General features: G+C 36.7%; 1 protein-coding gene across 4 annotated transcripts in view; it reads right to left on the bottom strand.

Moving 5' to 3' along the window:
- fhod1 (formin homology 2 domain containing 1) overlaps positions 1-14292 on the bottom strand; it is an 88269-nt gene that overhangs the window by 65376 nt on the left and 8601 nt on the right. For all 4 annotated transcript variants that reach the window (XM_031899812.1, XM_031899811.1, NM_001374658.1 and 1 more), the window contains 1 exon segment: positions 4143-4249. In XM_031899812.1, coding sequence (XP_031755672.1) covers positions 4143-4249 — 107 coding nt within the window.

The raw sequence follows: 14292 nt of genomic DNA, 5'->3' as shown, positions 1-14292 counted from the left end.
TTTGTGTGTCATTGCCCTAAAGCAAATGTCTTCAATAGCCTGGGTTAAAAACCCCCATGAGGGCAAAGATAAGATAAAACTGTACAGATAAAAATAATCACAGTAAAAAAGGTAACCTAAGGAATTAATGTCTCACTGGCTTGCATTTATTTAAGATTGAGGAAACAATCATTTTTAAGACACTAAACACAAGAAAGCAGTAATAGAATCCATACATGCCATAATGTTTTAAAAAGTTCTAACAATATAAAACTTGTTTCACTATCTAGAAACAACCTTGCAGCAAAAGTTACAAATCGTGTTTCCTAAACATGTAGGCTTGCAGTGACAAACACATTCCATGGTATTTCTCTCATAAAATCTTGTTTTGGAAGGATAGAGATTGCTCTGCAACAGCAGAAAACTGAAACAGGATTCTCTATCCTTATGCCACTGTGTAACCATAAAAAGGTTACCTGTGAGCCCTTGTGCACTGTGTTGCTTGAAGAAGATCAGAATACTGAGGTGAATAAGACAGCTAGACAGATATTTATGATAACTAAAACAGTTCTGACATACTATGTCTGTTGTATAATGAAGCATCATTCCAGTTGTACTTGGAAATAAGCACAGAAGATAAATTACTACCAAAAAGTGGAATGATGATGTCAATGGGTTGGACCATGACATCAAGAGAGGCAGGGATTGGGTGGGACAAGGGAAGAGATTAGCTGGTCAAATGTTGCCTGAAACACCTCTGGCATTCCTTGTACACTACAGCAATAGGAATTTCCACTTTAGGAATGGCAGCTATAAAAGAATAGTAACCATAAAAGTAGTTATAAGCCACCAGCGAGCAAGCATCTTTTTAAAATAAATATCTATTACTTAAAGGTCCTTTTGAATGTTCACCTATTGAAATAGATGCTGAAATCAATATAAATTAAAATGCATTTATTTGTTTTTAATAGTAAACATGAGTAAAATGAAAAAATGAGGCATACTGCATGAAAAATACAGTGGAATACAACTGTACTAAAATATAGGTGTGAAGAGGACTGGTGTGGTACAACCAGCCAGAACAAAGTGGAAGTATTCAGCTCATCTGCCCAGGTAGGCCCAAACCTCAAATCTGAAACAAGTGTCAAACACACAAAAAACACTGTGAAAGGACACCTAGGGGCAGATTTATCAAAATCTGAGTTTAGTGCTTAATACATACAAACTCACCCACATCCTATTCATTCCTATGGGATTTTTAGAAGTGTATTTATCAAATGGTGATTTCTAACTTTCAACAATTGATAAATAAGCTTTACATTTTGATAAATCTGCCCATTACTCTTGAGACCTAAAAATACCCTAGGTACTTTCTTTTCAGACTGTACCCTGAAAAAGAGCACAGATTATACTCATATTGTACACACTTGCTAAAAGAAAACATTTCACTTGCTTTAAGTTAAGGCGTGCCTCAGAGCCATTACTCATAATATTGAAATTAAGAGCACCAAAATATTTAGTAACATGAAACTTTCATCCTTTTATAGAATTTGTAGCCCTCCTGAGAATTCCTGGATTTCTTCATATGGAAGCAATATAACCAATGATTACACAAGAAGTGCAGTTTGAGGGAAATTATTTCGATACGGCAAACCACTGTATGGGTACATGAGCAGAATTGTGCCCCTGTGGATTTCAACACTTGCAGATAAACCAATTTCAGTATTAGGAGCAGTGATTGACCTGCTCTTCTACAGGATTGCCCCTTAAATGCTTGAAAAAATTTAATGACACATTCCTATAAAGTCGAAGATTGTGGGGGACATTTATTTTTCTAATTTTGGGCAGAAATGAATACAAAATATTATGACGAATAACAATCCACCCTTTCAATTCTGTCTACACTTGGCGTGCAGCAAGAAAAAAAAAACTTGGCTTATAAAGAGCAACTTCATTCTTCCTGTTTACCAGATAATTACCAGACTAGGGATAATAAAAAGTCAGTGCTTATAAACTGTTTTAATCTGCAGGAACACAGAGAATACCATTTAGTGTAAACACTTGGAAGAAAAAAAAAAATTATGCAGTGCAAGGCTAAATATATTTAAAATAACCTTAATTTACCATGGACATTACACCACCTAGTTTGGAGTTGCATTGGACACATTTTGATGTAAACAATTACATTGTTTGCATGTATTTAAAAAAAAAAAGATAATATATTTAATTTGCAAATAAGGCAACCACATTCTCTTCTTGTTACAATACTTGTGACAATACTACAATGGCAGACTATACTGGTGCCATCTGTAAGAGCATTTCTAGAATTTAAAATAGTGGGACTAGGACTATGAAAGCAATTCTGATAAACTTTATTTATAGATATAGGACTGAGATCATATCCAAAGGATGAGTGTGACCATGATTCGTGACCATGATTCCTGTGTGAGCTGCAGCCTACTTTTTGGTCCAAGTCACAAACTCCCTGCTCCTCAAATGTTAAATTTATACTGTACGCGCTAAAATGCAAAAGACATCAACTGTCAAAACAATTCTGGTGAAATATCTGTGTATATTTTTGTAGCAAATTAAGACCCATCTGAAGCCCTTCTCTTAAAATCTTGCTTATATTCCCTCATACGTCTGCTGGCAGCTGCAGAGTTGTAATGGCCTGTTAGGGTACTGGGTACCAGTTGCTGCAGTTGCAAACCCATTATGTAGGCCACCCCGTTCTGTAAGTTCCATCCCACCACCTGCACTTGCTGTTCCATGTAGGAACATTTCTATGATAATAGCAAGGATTGCAAGACAGTGTTACATACTGTATGATGTACCTCCCTGCACATCTGACAAGCCTATGATCCAGCTTGGCACCAAAGTAGAGAAATGTCTGTTCCCTTGCAGTTCTTCAGGCATGTTCTCTCTACTGGCTGCTGTTGGAGTAAGGTGTCTTGAAAAGGGCCTGAAGCTCAGCACTTGCAATACTCACTCCAAACTTGAGTGAATGGAAAGGGAAAATTTATCTACCTGCCACATGTTATGGAGGCTAAAAATATTAAAGGCAGTGAGTGTTTAACCATCTTTCTTCCTTTTTACAACTACTGTAACTACAATTTTCCCTTGGATGAAAACGCATTTTGCTGGAAATCCAACAACATCTTAACACCAAATATTTTCTGCAAATTTGCATTGAAGTGCAGATGCAATCACACTAGAGTTGTTAGGGATAAAAACTCTGCATTGCGGGTACAAACCATGGCTATTGTGGCCAAAATTGCACCTTGCGCACTGCCCTTGTGTCGCACTCTCAAACTTTCTCTCACTTCCTGCTGTCTGTCATATTTTTATTGCTGCAGTGAAGTAGTTAAGTGCCTGGCCTTAACACAAAAGCTGTTATGTATGAGTTGATCTGTGTTTAGAGTATGCACAGATATAATGCAAATCAGGGGGAAATATTTGCATGTTCATTTTTAAAACATGCGGTGACAAATTAGGATGATCAACATGAACCCATTCTTTAAAAAAAAAAGTAAGTGCCAAAAAGATTTTGTTTTATCTAAGCCAATAACAGACTTGACAAGCAACAGATCTGCTTTTCATTCTGAAACACACGCTTTTGCCTTGTAATTTCATAGTGCTTGCCAAAATTAATTTTGAAAAAAAAAAAATTAAAGCTGAAAATGCCATAGAAGGGGCCAGCAAGCTAGAAAGATTAAAAAAACAATCACTTCCTTAAAAAGAAATTTTGAATAAATAAGTAGAAATGTTATTAATTATATCCGACAATCTGAGTACAATAACTGTGGAGCATATTAAGTGCCCCTAAAAAAATGTATATATATTTAAGGATATATGTAAAATATGTAGCTATACAAATGCCATAAGATCTTAATGGCCTAACAAAATTTAGATTATTTTTCCCACATATGCAAGCTTAAATAACCACCTAGTATCAACTAGTATGTGAAACTGAAGCTAGTAGTGCCCTGTAAGCAATAGATGACAACTATAAAAATACTAGCAGAATTTTTTGAACTTAATAGTGTTCATATCAGGTACATTTACAACCATATACTTAACAGATAAATGAGTGTGTTTTTTTTTTGTTTTTTTTTTTAAACAATACACATCCGAAAAATACATTAAAATAAACTTGTGCCTACCTTATATCATCATAAAAAGCTTCTAGATAATCTCGTTGTTCTGCCAGTGATAGTTCAATATCCAGGTAATTCCCATTGGTAGTTAACTGGAGGGTGCAGTCTTCCAGCTATAATAAATAAATATAAAGTTATAGTAGTGGACAGCCCTCTGTTGCAGGCTAATATGGTGCCAGATCTGATGAGAAATAGCGTTACGAGAGTTTACCATAAGAAGTCACCTTGTGATGAGAAGCCACTAATGTGAGACTTACTCTTTCACTTCCAGGTCACATTTACCCTATTAAATTGCTAATTATCTGGCCCATGAAATTACATATGCAAAAATACATCACAAGGTTTACCATGCATATAACAGCCGCAGGCAACAGCTTTGGTTCCAAGAACCAAGAATTACAGCACTCACAATGCTTCAGAATATTCCCAACACGGAGCATACATAAGGTTAAAATAAACAACAGCGTAAGGACTAAAAGTCTGACATTCTCTCATGAGTATTTTTGGATTCTAAAAATAAAACTTTAAAATCAAATCTTTAAATTGTATATACAATGTTCTATAGCCATTAACATAGATAAAACTGCCTCAAACCAGTTCTCTGTGCATCTTGATGCCTGTATTTTCCTGCCTGACAGACATGTACAGAGTTTTTCCTCAGCTATAATGATATATTCTTAGCGATCAGAGAGCCAATACATATTGGCACATGCAGCAATAATTGTATTACAAGTATTATATTTTCATATATTGCAATATCAGGCAAACTTGGATAAAACTGCCAGAATAGAGGAACAAATTGTTCCACGTTTGGCAGTAAACGTATTATACAACGTACTGTTTAATGATAATTCGTCATTAGTTTTCCTACCCCTGTATATAACATACTGCCTAACTTTAAGAATACCTGACCGGACATATTTGTACAGTTTTGACCACATATGTATATGGCACTAGTGCAAAAAATATCACCAGTCCAGAGTTGGATACAGGTACCAAATCAGTTGACTAGCTATCTTAAAGGAGACATATTGTGTGAAACACAGTACCATAATAATGAATTGTACTCATCTAAATACAGAAGGAATGTGCTTTAAAAAGTAGTGTTCCAGGCTGATTTATTGAAAATTTCTCATAAAGCCCAACTAGTCCTGCCCATCTATGCCACTTCCTGCTGCCTCCTTTTACAGGCTGTGCAGGGGGGCCGGTGGCACACAGCACACTGCACTTTAGTATAGGAACTAATCAGCAGCTAGGCTTCAGGGAACTGAAGCCTGACTTTTGCTTGTGTGACTGCAGGGCTGTGATTGGCTATCCTTCGCCTACGATGCTTCTGACAGATACGCCCACGCCTCTTTTGAAACATGGACAAGGACCGGAGAAGATCTATAGGGAGCTCCAATAAACGCCCATTTTTACAGATAGTATTAATTTGTAGACCAAAGTGAAACCAGCACCAAATATTATTCATAACTGAATAATAATAATTTGTTTATTCTATAAGTTTCCTTTAATTTTCTGTTTAGATGAAACTACCCAGGTGAGAGCAAAGCTTTATTAGCCAGATATTCCAAATAAAGAAATATGTAATATTGTAGTTCAGGCAAGCTATTGCCAACTTACCAAGCCTCAGTGTGTCTGTACTTAGTTTGGATGAAGAGTATATTACTTGTAGAAATTATGGCAAAATGCCCTGTGACACTGTAACATACTGTACAAAAAGAGTATTTTACCTGTTCAGTCATGCCCCACACTGCACCTGAAGAAAACCTATAGTAGGCCAGTGAAGACCAGCAAGGAGCTTGCTTAGTACTGAATCTCAAACATTCCTTGCAATAGTGTAGCTAAACCTCAGGTTGGTAGAGCAACAATATTGAGAAATAACCTTAAAGGAACAGTAACACCAAAAAATGAAAGTGTATAAAAGTAACTAAAATGTAATATGCTGCTGCCCTGCACTGGTAAAAGTTGTGTGTTTACTTCAGAAAGTCTACTATAATTTATATAAATAAGCTGCTATGTAGCCATGGAGGCAGCCATTCAAAGGAGAAAAGGCACAGGCATATAGCAGATAACAGATAAAACACTATTGTACTCTACAGTACTTATCTGTTATTTGCTATGTAACCTGTGCCTTTTCTCCTTTTTTCCAGCTTGAATGGCTGCCCCCATGGCTACACAGCAGCTTATTATATAAATGATAGTAGTGTTACTGTAGCAAACACACCAGTGCAGGGCAACAGTACATCATATTTTTATTACTTTAAAGCTCTTTCATTTTTTGGAGTTACTGTTCCTTTAAGGTGACAACACTAGACTTTAGTTCCCCTTTATCATTTACAACCAGCCCTGATTGATCAGTTTACAACCCCATGTTGCGGCAATAGCAATACCTACAAATTGTATGCTGCAAATTCTCTGTGGAAACAAATCACTGCTGATAGCTGCAATCACTCATTTGAATTCAGTTGTAGTGTTGTGATTCACAATATAGGTGCTAGATTATAAAATATATATTGCTACTATTGTTTATTTTTTTTTAATTAGCATCATACAATTTAAAGTAAAAATTTCTCTGGACCACATGCTGGACTTAACAATAACAAAGGGTTTCAGTTTCAAAAGCTGCGGTTTATATAATGCTTTAATATTTTTCTCTCTCTCCCAGCTATTCACTGTTACTCTTTGGCTTAATTTCATAAAAATTAAATGAAAGCTGAGCACATACTGTTAATTGTTTTATAGCTGGAAAAGCCCCCAGGCCATAGGTCTGTGGCCAACAATGGGAGGGATCAGATTGCTGCCATATACACAAAGGAATGTCAGTGGATTTGTCTTTAGTGATGATTTAATAAAATAGTCTTTATATTAAAATAGCACATTAATAGAAAATGGAAATGAGAGGACACTATCCCTGTAATGCAAAAAGCAATTTCAATTAAAATTTGAAAGGTTTTGTCTCGCTACAAGCAGGAAAGCAAAGCCGACTTCTAGCATATTTACAGTTACAACTATTGACGAGAAAATAAATTATATTTAGTAAACTGCTACCTGGTTCATATGTATACATGACTGTGTGCATTGGTGTATATTTTAGGTTAATTATACCAGTTAGCTAATTATCAAACTAATAAATCTTTGTAATGAACCTCTGGAGTGCTCCTTTGCCATGCTATCAACACTTGGCAGACAAGAAACTGCAACCATAAAACATGCTTTATAAAAATGTGTGCAAGAATCTTTACTTAGTTCTAAGTCAATTTTATCCTCCACTGGAAACATGTACTTGTATAGGATGCAGTATTCTGAAGCATATTTGGATAAGCAAATTTATGAAAATGTTATAATTTGAGAAAAATTTACCCACTTTCTTTTGAAAGTGTATTTAATAGTAATAATCTCTAACTTTCACCAATGATAAATACACTTCTAAAAACCCAACAGGAATGAATAGAAAGTGGGTGAATTGTCCTGTGGTAAATTCTAATCTCACATTTTGATAAATCTTCCCCTAAGTGTTGTCATAAACACACATTAAAAATACTGAATGTTTTAGTCATTGGCTGGGTTTGCAAACAGTTTCACCAGGTTGCGGAAGAAACATCTGTGATGGTTTATAGTGTTGTTATGCCAGTTCCCATTTTTAGTTTAGCTCTGGCACAGGATGCTCTGTTCTAACAGTTTGGCATCTTGTGTAGAATGATCGTTTCTTTGGAACATGATGCCTTGGCTCTGTCACACAATTTAAGCAAGTGACGTTTCATATGCTAAACTGTATTAAAATTATGCCTTTTTATTACATATTCATCTGTAAAGACTTCAATCCACTCTGTTCTTTTGTCTTCAGAGCTTTTCTGCAAGCAGTACAAATGAAATTACAGTATGTCTCAGGACCTCACATCAGTGAGAATATTTAGAGTATTCTCAAGAGACCAATAAGTGACTAACAGATCTGTTCTCAAGGATATAATTAAAACATTGCCACAGGGTTTGGAAACTATGTTTATACCTTTACTGTCTGGAATTTTGTTTTAGATGTGCTGCATTTTTTAGTGTTATAAAAATTAACGCATATTACTACTACTGTCTATAGCATAAAAAAAGCTAATGAGACTTTCACAAACTAGAAAATAATCCTGTAAGATAAAAACAGAGGATGCCGATTTAAAGGAAAAGTAACACTAACATTTTTTAAGTAAAAAATCTATTCTACCCTGCTTCAATAATTGCCCTATCCTTCCCAGCGTTAATTATTTTAAATGCTTTATTAGAAAATACCATGTAAAATGTTGCATCCGGTCATTTCAAATACGGCGATACAGCGATCCAGAAGATGCAGAATCCACTATGTGGCGATCGATTGATCGATCCTAGCCTTCCTTCTGTATATATACATGTATATAGGAAGGAGTCAGGCTAGGAGAAGATGTCGATAGTAGCATAGTGGATTCTCCATCTCTGGATTGCCATATCGCCGTATTTGAAATGACCAGATGCAACGTTTTTACAAGGTATTTTCTAATAAAGCATTTAAAATAATAAATGCTGAGAAGGATAGGGCAATTATTGGAGCAGGGTAGAATAGATTTTTTACTTAAAAAAATGTTAGTGTTACTTTTCCTTTTAAAGAAGCCTGGCTTCTCAGAGTCAGCAGCTTTGGCCTTTGGCATGTACGATCGATCTTCTGTATAAAACCTGGAATTGGACAATGTATACAGGCTGATTGTTAAATAATACAGATTATTAGTACATTGCACTCAGAAACCACTGCAATTAGCATCATAATGATAATCATAATCAGGCCTGTAGCAGCTGCTTATATGACCAACAAACCTCTTGTTCTGCTTCATAATTTGCGATGACCCCTAAGTTTAGCTTCTCAACAGCTGCTCAGAGTACACGGAGCATATAAGTGTCGCAGACACTTGGATCATTACTACTACAGAGATGCTGAAACTTTAGGTTGGTGCAAAATGTTCAGCATATAAAATATGGCACTTCTAGCACAGATATCGGCTTTGGGCACTATAACATAATACACTGGGTATTTAAAGCAAATTTTGGCTCGAGTCATACTGGCCAGGCCTTGGACTCAACAAAACAAAACTGAAACTTTCTATTCTTTTATTATATTCCTTTTGTAAAATGTGAGAATTGAAAGTGCTGTGGAATACTGGGACAGAGGTGATGTAATGACCACTAGTGACTGCGTTTAGTAGCAGCAGTAAGTTTAGATTTATACTTATGTTTCTTTCAACCACTTTCATTCACTTTCATTCATATCAACCATAATCCCGGCTTGCTGTAGAATCTTGCGGATGTTGATGAAACATATCTTCTTCCACTGCATCTTAATGTGGTTAAAGCATAGTTTCTGCATCTATCCATGGTTCTGTTCTTCACCTGTTGCTGGACTGGCTGTGCTCCACAAACTCTTCTGATCCATACAGTCTCTGGGTGTCTTTCACATTGAACACCTACTGTCAAGCTCTGCAACAAGTTAGATTAGCAGGTACTGTAGGTACTTATAGAACAGGTACTTTGGGCGATGAAGGAATGCAGAAACTTTTCCTTTTGTCATCCATTGTGGTCTGTGGAGATCTTTTGCATATCAGCTACACACACTTCAGTCTTTAGGAGCCATACTTTATGTAGTTGCCATTCATTATTCAACTGTTGCTGAACACTTTGTAGTCAGTTCTTTAGAGTGACCAAGAAAGAATTATCAGTGGCTTGAGGAAATTATGTATAGTGTACTCAAGGGTACAATGCACTGTAGGTCAATTAGAGTGGTACATCTTTCCCCTTTATCTCAGAACTTTCACTTTACCTGCAACTCCAACCATCTGAATACAATAAAAGGGACATGTTAAAAACACCAAAAAAAAAAAAAATGCTATGTTAATGCACTTCTCCTAAGCACATTCCTACACATTCCCACACAAAGATTTTATCATCTCCTAGTAAATTCATTTCCTATAACTTTTCACCCTAAAGTGACATTTTTTTTCTGAAAGACAAAAGTCATACATCTTAATTTGCATTTTTCAGAATTATGCTGTCCCCACCTTAACAACATTTTTTGATTTTTTTCTGATTCATCAAAATCCTGAAATGGGTAAAATTCGGATATGATAATTTCTGATGATAGCAAATATCACGAAAATTCTTAGGAAAAAATCATATTGGTCACGATAATATTGTATTGGCGATCCAAAAGTCACGAAATGTTCGTATCTGAACGATCATAAACTGACTTTGATCCTTCTGTGCATGATTTTGGAAGCCTCCCATAGGACTCAATGGCACTTTGCAGCTCCAACCTGGCCAAAGGAAAGTCACAAATCCAAAACTTTTGTACTTGGCGCGACAATACGATTTTGTCTCGCTTTTTGTCGCAAAGTACAAAAAAGTCGCAGAAAATACGCAAAAGTAATGTTTAAAAAAATGTTACTATGAATCCTCCTACACAAAAATATTTGCATAATAAAAAAATATTTTCCATAGACAATACTAAGAATTGCCTCTGCTAAAACACATGTAGAGACAGTTATAAGTAAATGATTAGCATTGTCTATTTTAGTAGCCTCGACAAGTAGCTGCTACTAGTAGCTATGTGTATCTTCACCCTTAACTGTACAGTTGCTCCATTACAGTACACAAAATTTGGGTAATTGAGGTAAATATGTGAGACATGGCAAGAAACTAAGGGTTTTCAAGGCAACTTCCGCAACTTTGGCAAATCACGCCGCTGCATATGCCATCCCACCGGCGATTTACATTCTAGCCGGTGGGATGGCATCTCGGGGAGATTAGTCGCCTGCTACAAGGGAGATTTGTCACGCAGTGACTAATCTCCCCATGTGTCACAGCCCTAATGAAGAAGTTGGGAAATACTTTAACAGAGAAGCATTTTTTCTACTCCATAGATGTTACTTTATGCTTGCCCTGGGGCACATAAAATACCAACCCACAAACAGGCCTGACTGGTTCTTTAATTAGAGTAGAGTCTTTCTCCCAAACAATGCTTTTTTCCAAGCTACCCAACAGAGAGCTATTATCTTCAATTTGTTGGTTTAAAAAACAAACACATTGCACACTCATCAGTAAATTGGTTGTAACTCATGGGCCAATAAAAGAAAGATAAAAAATGCTAAAATGCTTTTTTACGATTAGCAATAAAAAAGGCTACTGTTCTGAGAAGACAAGACTCGGACTGAATTTTGTCCAATTTCCACTGTAATTAAATTACCTTCAGAACCCAGATACATTTCCCAGGGGGAAGCATAAAAACAGTGTAAACTCTGGGAAAAAGAATCGCAAAAAGAAAAAAAAGCATCAGCTATGGGAAACCATTAAGTCTGGGTACGTAAAATTGGGGTTCTACTATCATTTAGAATTTAGCACTGATTTAAGATGGCCTTACAATATTACATCTTTTCTCCTATATTCATTGTAAAGTCGATTCAGGCTAGACATATTTTAACATTTAGCCCTCAGCTTTAATGATAGGATCACAAAGGACTTTAGGCAGTGAGCTTGGATGGATGCATCATACAGCAGATACAGTGTTAGCAAACCTGATTTTTGACTGTAAATATTCCATATCTGTTATTAATGACTACTAAATATATTTGCAGTCAACTGCAATTATTATAAACCTGTTACACTAAAGGTGGCCATAATGGCATACGCGGCGCAGCGATTTGCCAAAATTGCCATCCCACTGGCGATTTACATTCTAGCCGGTGGATGGCATTTCGGGGAGATGCCCTAAAGGGGTCAATCTGTTACAATCTCTAACTGTTTGGCCACAGTCAAACACACAGAGAGCATATTTACATCCCCACATGGTATATAGCCTTGCTGTTATTCTGTAGATATAGCTTCTCTTTACTACTACCAATGCACTTTGCACTGGCAGAAATGGTGCAGTGGTAGATAAAATCGTGATACCTGCCTGATCCTCAGATTGTAGTACAAACATATCCATCAGCATTATTGGGCCACCATTAACACACACAAACACAGATACCTGTTAGTGCATGGCCAGCTTATAAATTTAATTTATAACTAAGATATTCACCTAACAATAGTGGTGATTTTTTTTTTTTTTATCCCCATGGTGCATCAACTACACCTCAAAAAATCGTAAGTTTAGAAGATTGCAAAAAACCTGTAGTTGAAGCAAAATGTGTTGCCAAAAAGTTTATTTGTACAGGAAAAACATCAGGGACTCCTTATATCTGCTGTTCCACAAATATGCTTACTCATTTGAATGTTAAAGGGACAGTGAGAGCAGTAATATTAATGCTGGTAGAAAAGAACAAATTGTTCGATCCAAAAAGTATAAAAATATATATATGTATGTTTTTATTTATACATTTATAAAGCACCAACATACTTTGCACAACACTGTATTACAACTGTGTATGTGTGTGTATGCCTTTTGTACCGCCTTGGCCTAGACAAAAAAAAAAGGCAAACCAAGTTCTGTATGTAGGATCAGAGGTGTCAGCATGGTTACTTCTATGCCAGGCTATATATTCTACACTTGTGGAAAGGGTTAAAGGCATAGGTTCCTACATTCCTTGCATGGCTGGCTGAGCCCAAACCATGAAAATGCTGGAGGGAAAAACCACATGGCCAAACAAGGAGATATTTAAGATAAATGTTAGTTTGTGATCCTGGTTACTCCTGGATGTTTTACAGGGTAGATGTTAGAACAAGTTGTTGTTTGTTTTTTTTTTTTTTTTTTTTTTAACACATCTTGTTATGGGTTAAAGAGGTGAGAAGAAAATGACTGAATATCACATGCAGGGTTGTCACCTTTTCTGGAAAAAAATACCAGGCTTCCTATATTTTTTTTTATCATTTTTTCCTATTAATAACATTGGCATCAATCCACATTTTTACTGGCCTGGTTGGCAAAATACCGCCATGTGGCAACCCTATCTGCATGGGTCTTCAGCCAAAGAAGTGTGAGACACTGGATAGTAAATAAGCCCTTAAAAAAGGACTACTGCAGGTGAAACTAGTGTTGTAAATAATAAACAAAAAGACTAATACAAAATACTACAGTTCTCACAAAAGGATTCAGAGGTTCAGAGTATGACTGATGTTATACTACACAATTCAGCATGTGACACCTCATTGAAGGCCAACGTACAAAGATCTGCCTAAGATGGACGATATTGGGCTAATTCGATCATTTGGCCCTAGGGCCAAACAATCAAAGTAAAATGATGGGTATCAGAGCCGTAATAGCAAGGACTGCAGCGATTAGCCGACGCAGTCCCTGATGCGACGGGAGAATAAAACCTGCCCAATTTTCGTCCAGATATCAACCAGGGAGGCCTATCAAGCAGTAACCCATAGCAACCAATCAGCAGGTAGTATTTGTCACCTATTTAAAAACAAACATTTTATTGGTTGCTACGAGTTACTGCACCTGGGCAAACTTAGTTTCTTTTATTACACATGAGGGTAAGGGCTCTGGCACACGGGAAGACTAGTCGCCCGCGACAAATCTCCCTTGTTGCGGGCGACTAATCTCCCTGAAATGCCATCCCACTGGCGAGAATGTAAATCGCCGGTGGGATGGCATATGCGGCGCCGCGATTTCCCCGAAATCGCGGAAGTTGCATTTCGGGGAGATAGTCGCCCGTGACAAGGGAGATTTGTCACGGGCGACTAGTGTCCCCGTGTGGCAGAGCCCTAAAATGTAACCATTGAAAAGCAACCTATTAAGTTAACTGAATGAAATATATGACTAGTCAAGAGTCAATTACTTATTGGTATGAATGTTTGGCCAGAAGGCAGAAAAAGCAAATTGAGTCATCTGGTCACACACCCAACCAAACAGCTCACATTTAGATGATATGCACTTGTGACACATATAACTTCTTTATCAGGCATGACAGCATTTATTTCAAAATAACAAATACTTTAAAGAAGAACTAAAGCCTAACTAAAGAAGTAGGCTACGAATGTTGTACATAATGTTTTGGGCTTTTGTACCAGCCCAAGGCAACCACAACCCTTTAGCAGGGAATATATGTGCCTCTGAAAATGCCCCCAGTAGCTCCCCATTTTCTGCTGATTCACTATACACTCGCTATGGAGTTTATGCTGCTGTCAGTTACTGAGCTTGGGG

The sequence above is a fragment of the Xenopus tropicalis genome, chromosome 4, assembly GCF_000004195.4.
Source record: "Xenopus tropicalis strain Nigerian chromosome 4, UCB_Xtro_10.0, whole genome shotgun sequence".
Taxonomy (NCBI): domain Eukaryota; kingdom Metazoa; phylum Chordata; class Amphibia; order Anura; family Pipidae; genus Xenopus; species Xenopus tropicalis.
The sequence above is the reverse complement of the archived record's forward strand: the minus strand, read 5'-3'. Positions and strand labels throughout refer to the sequence as shown.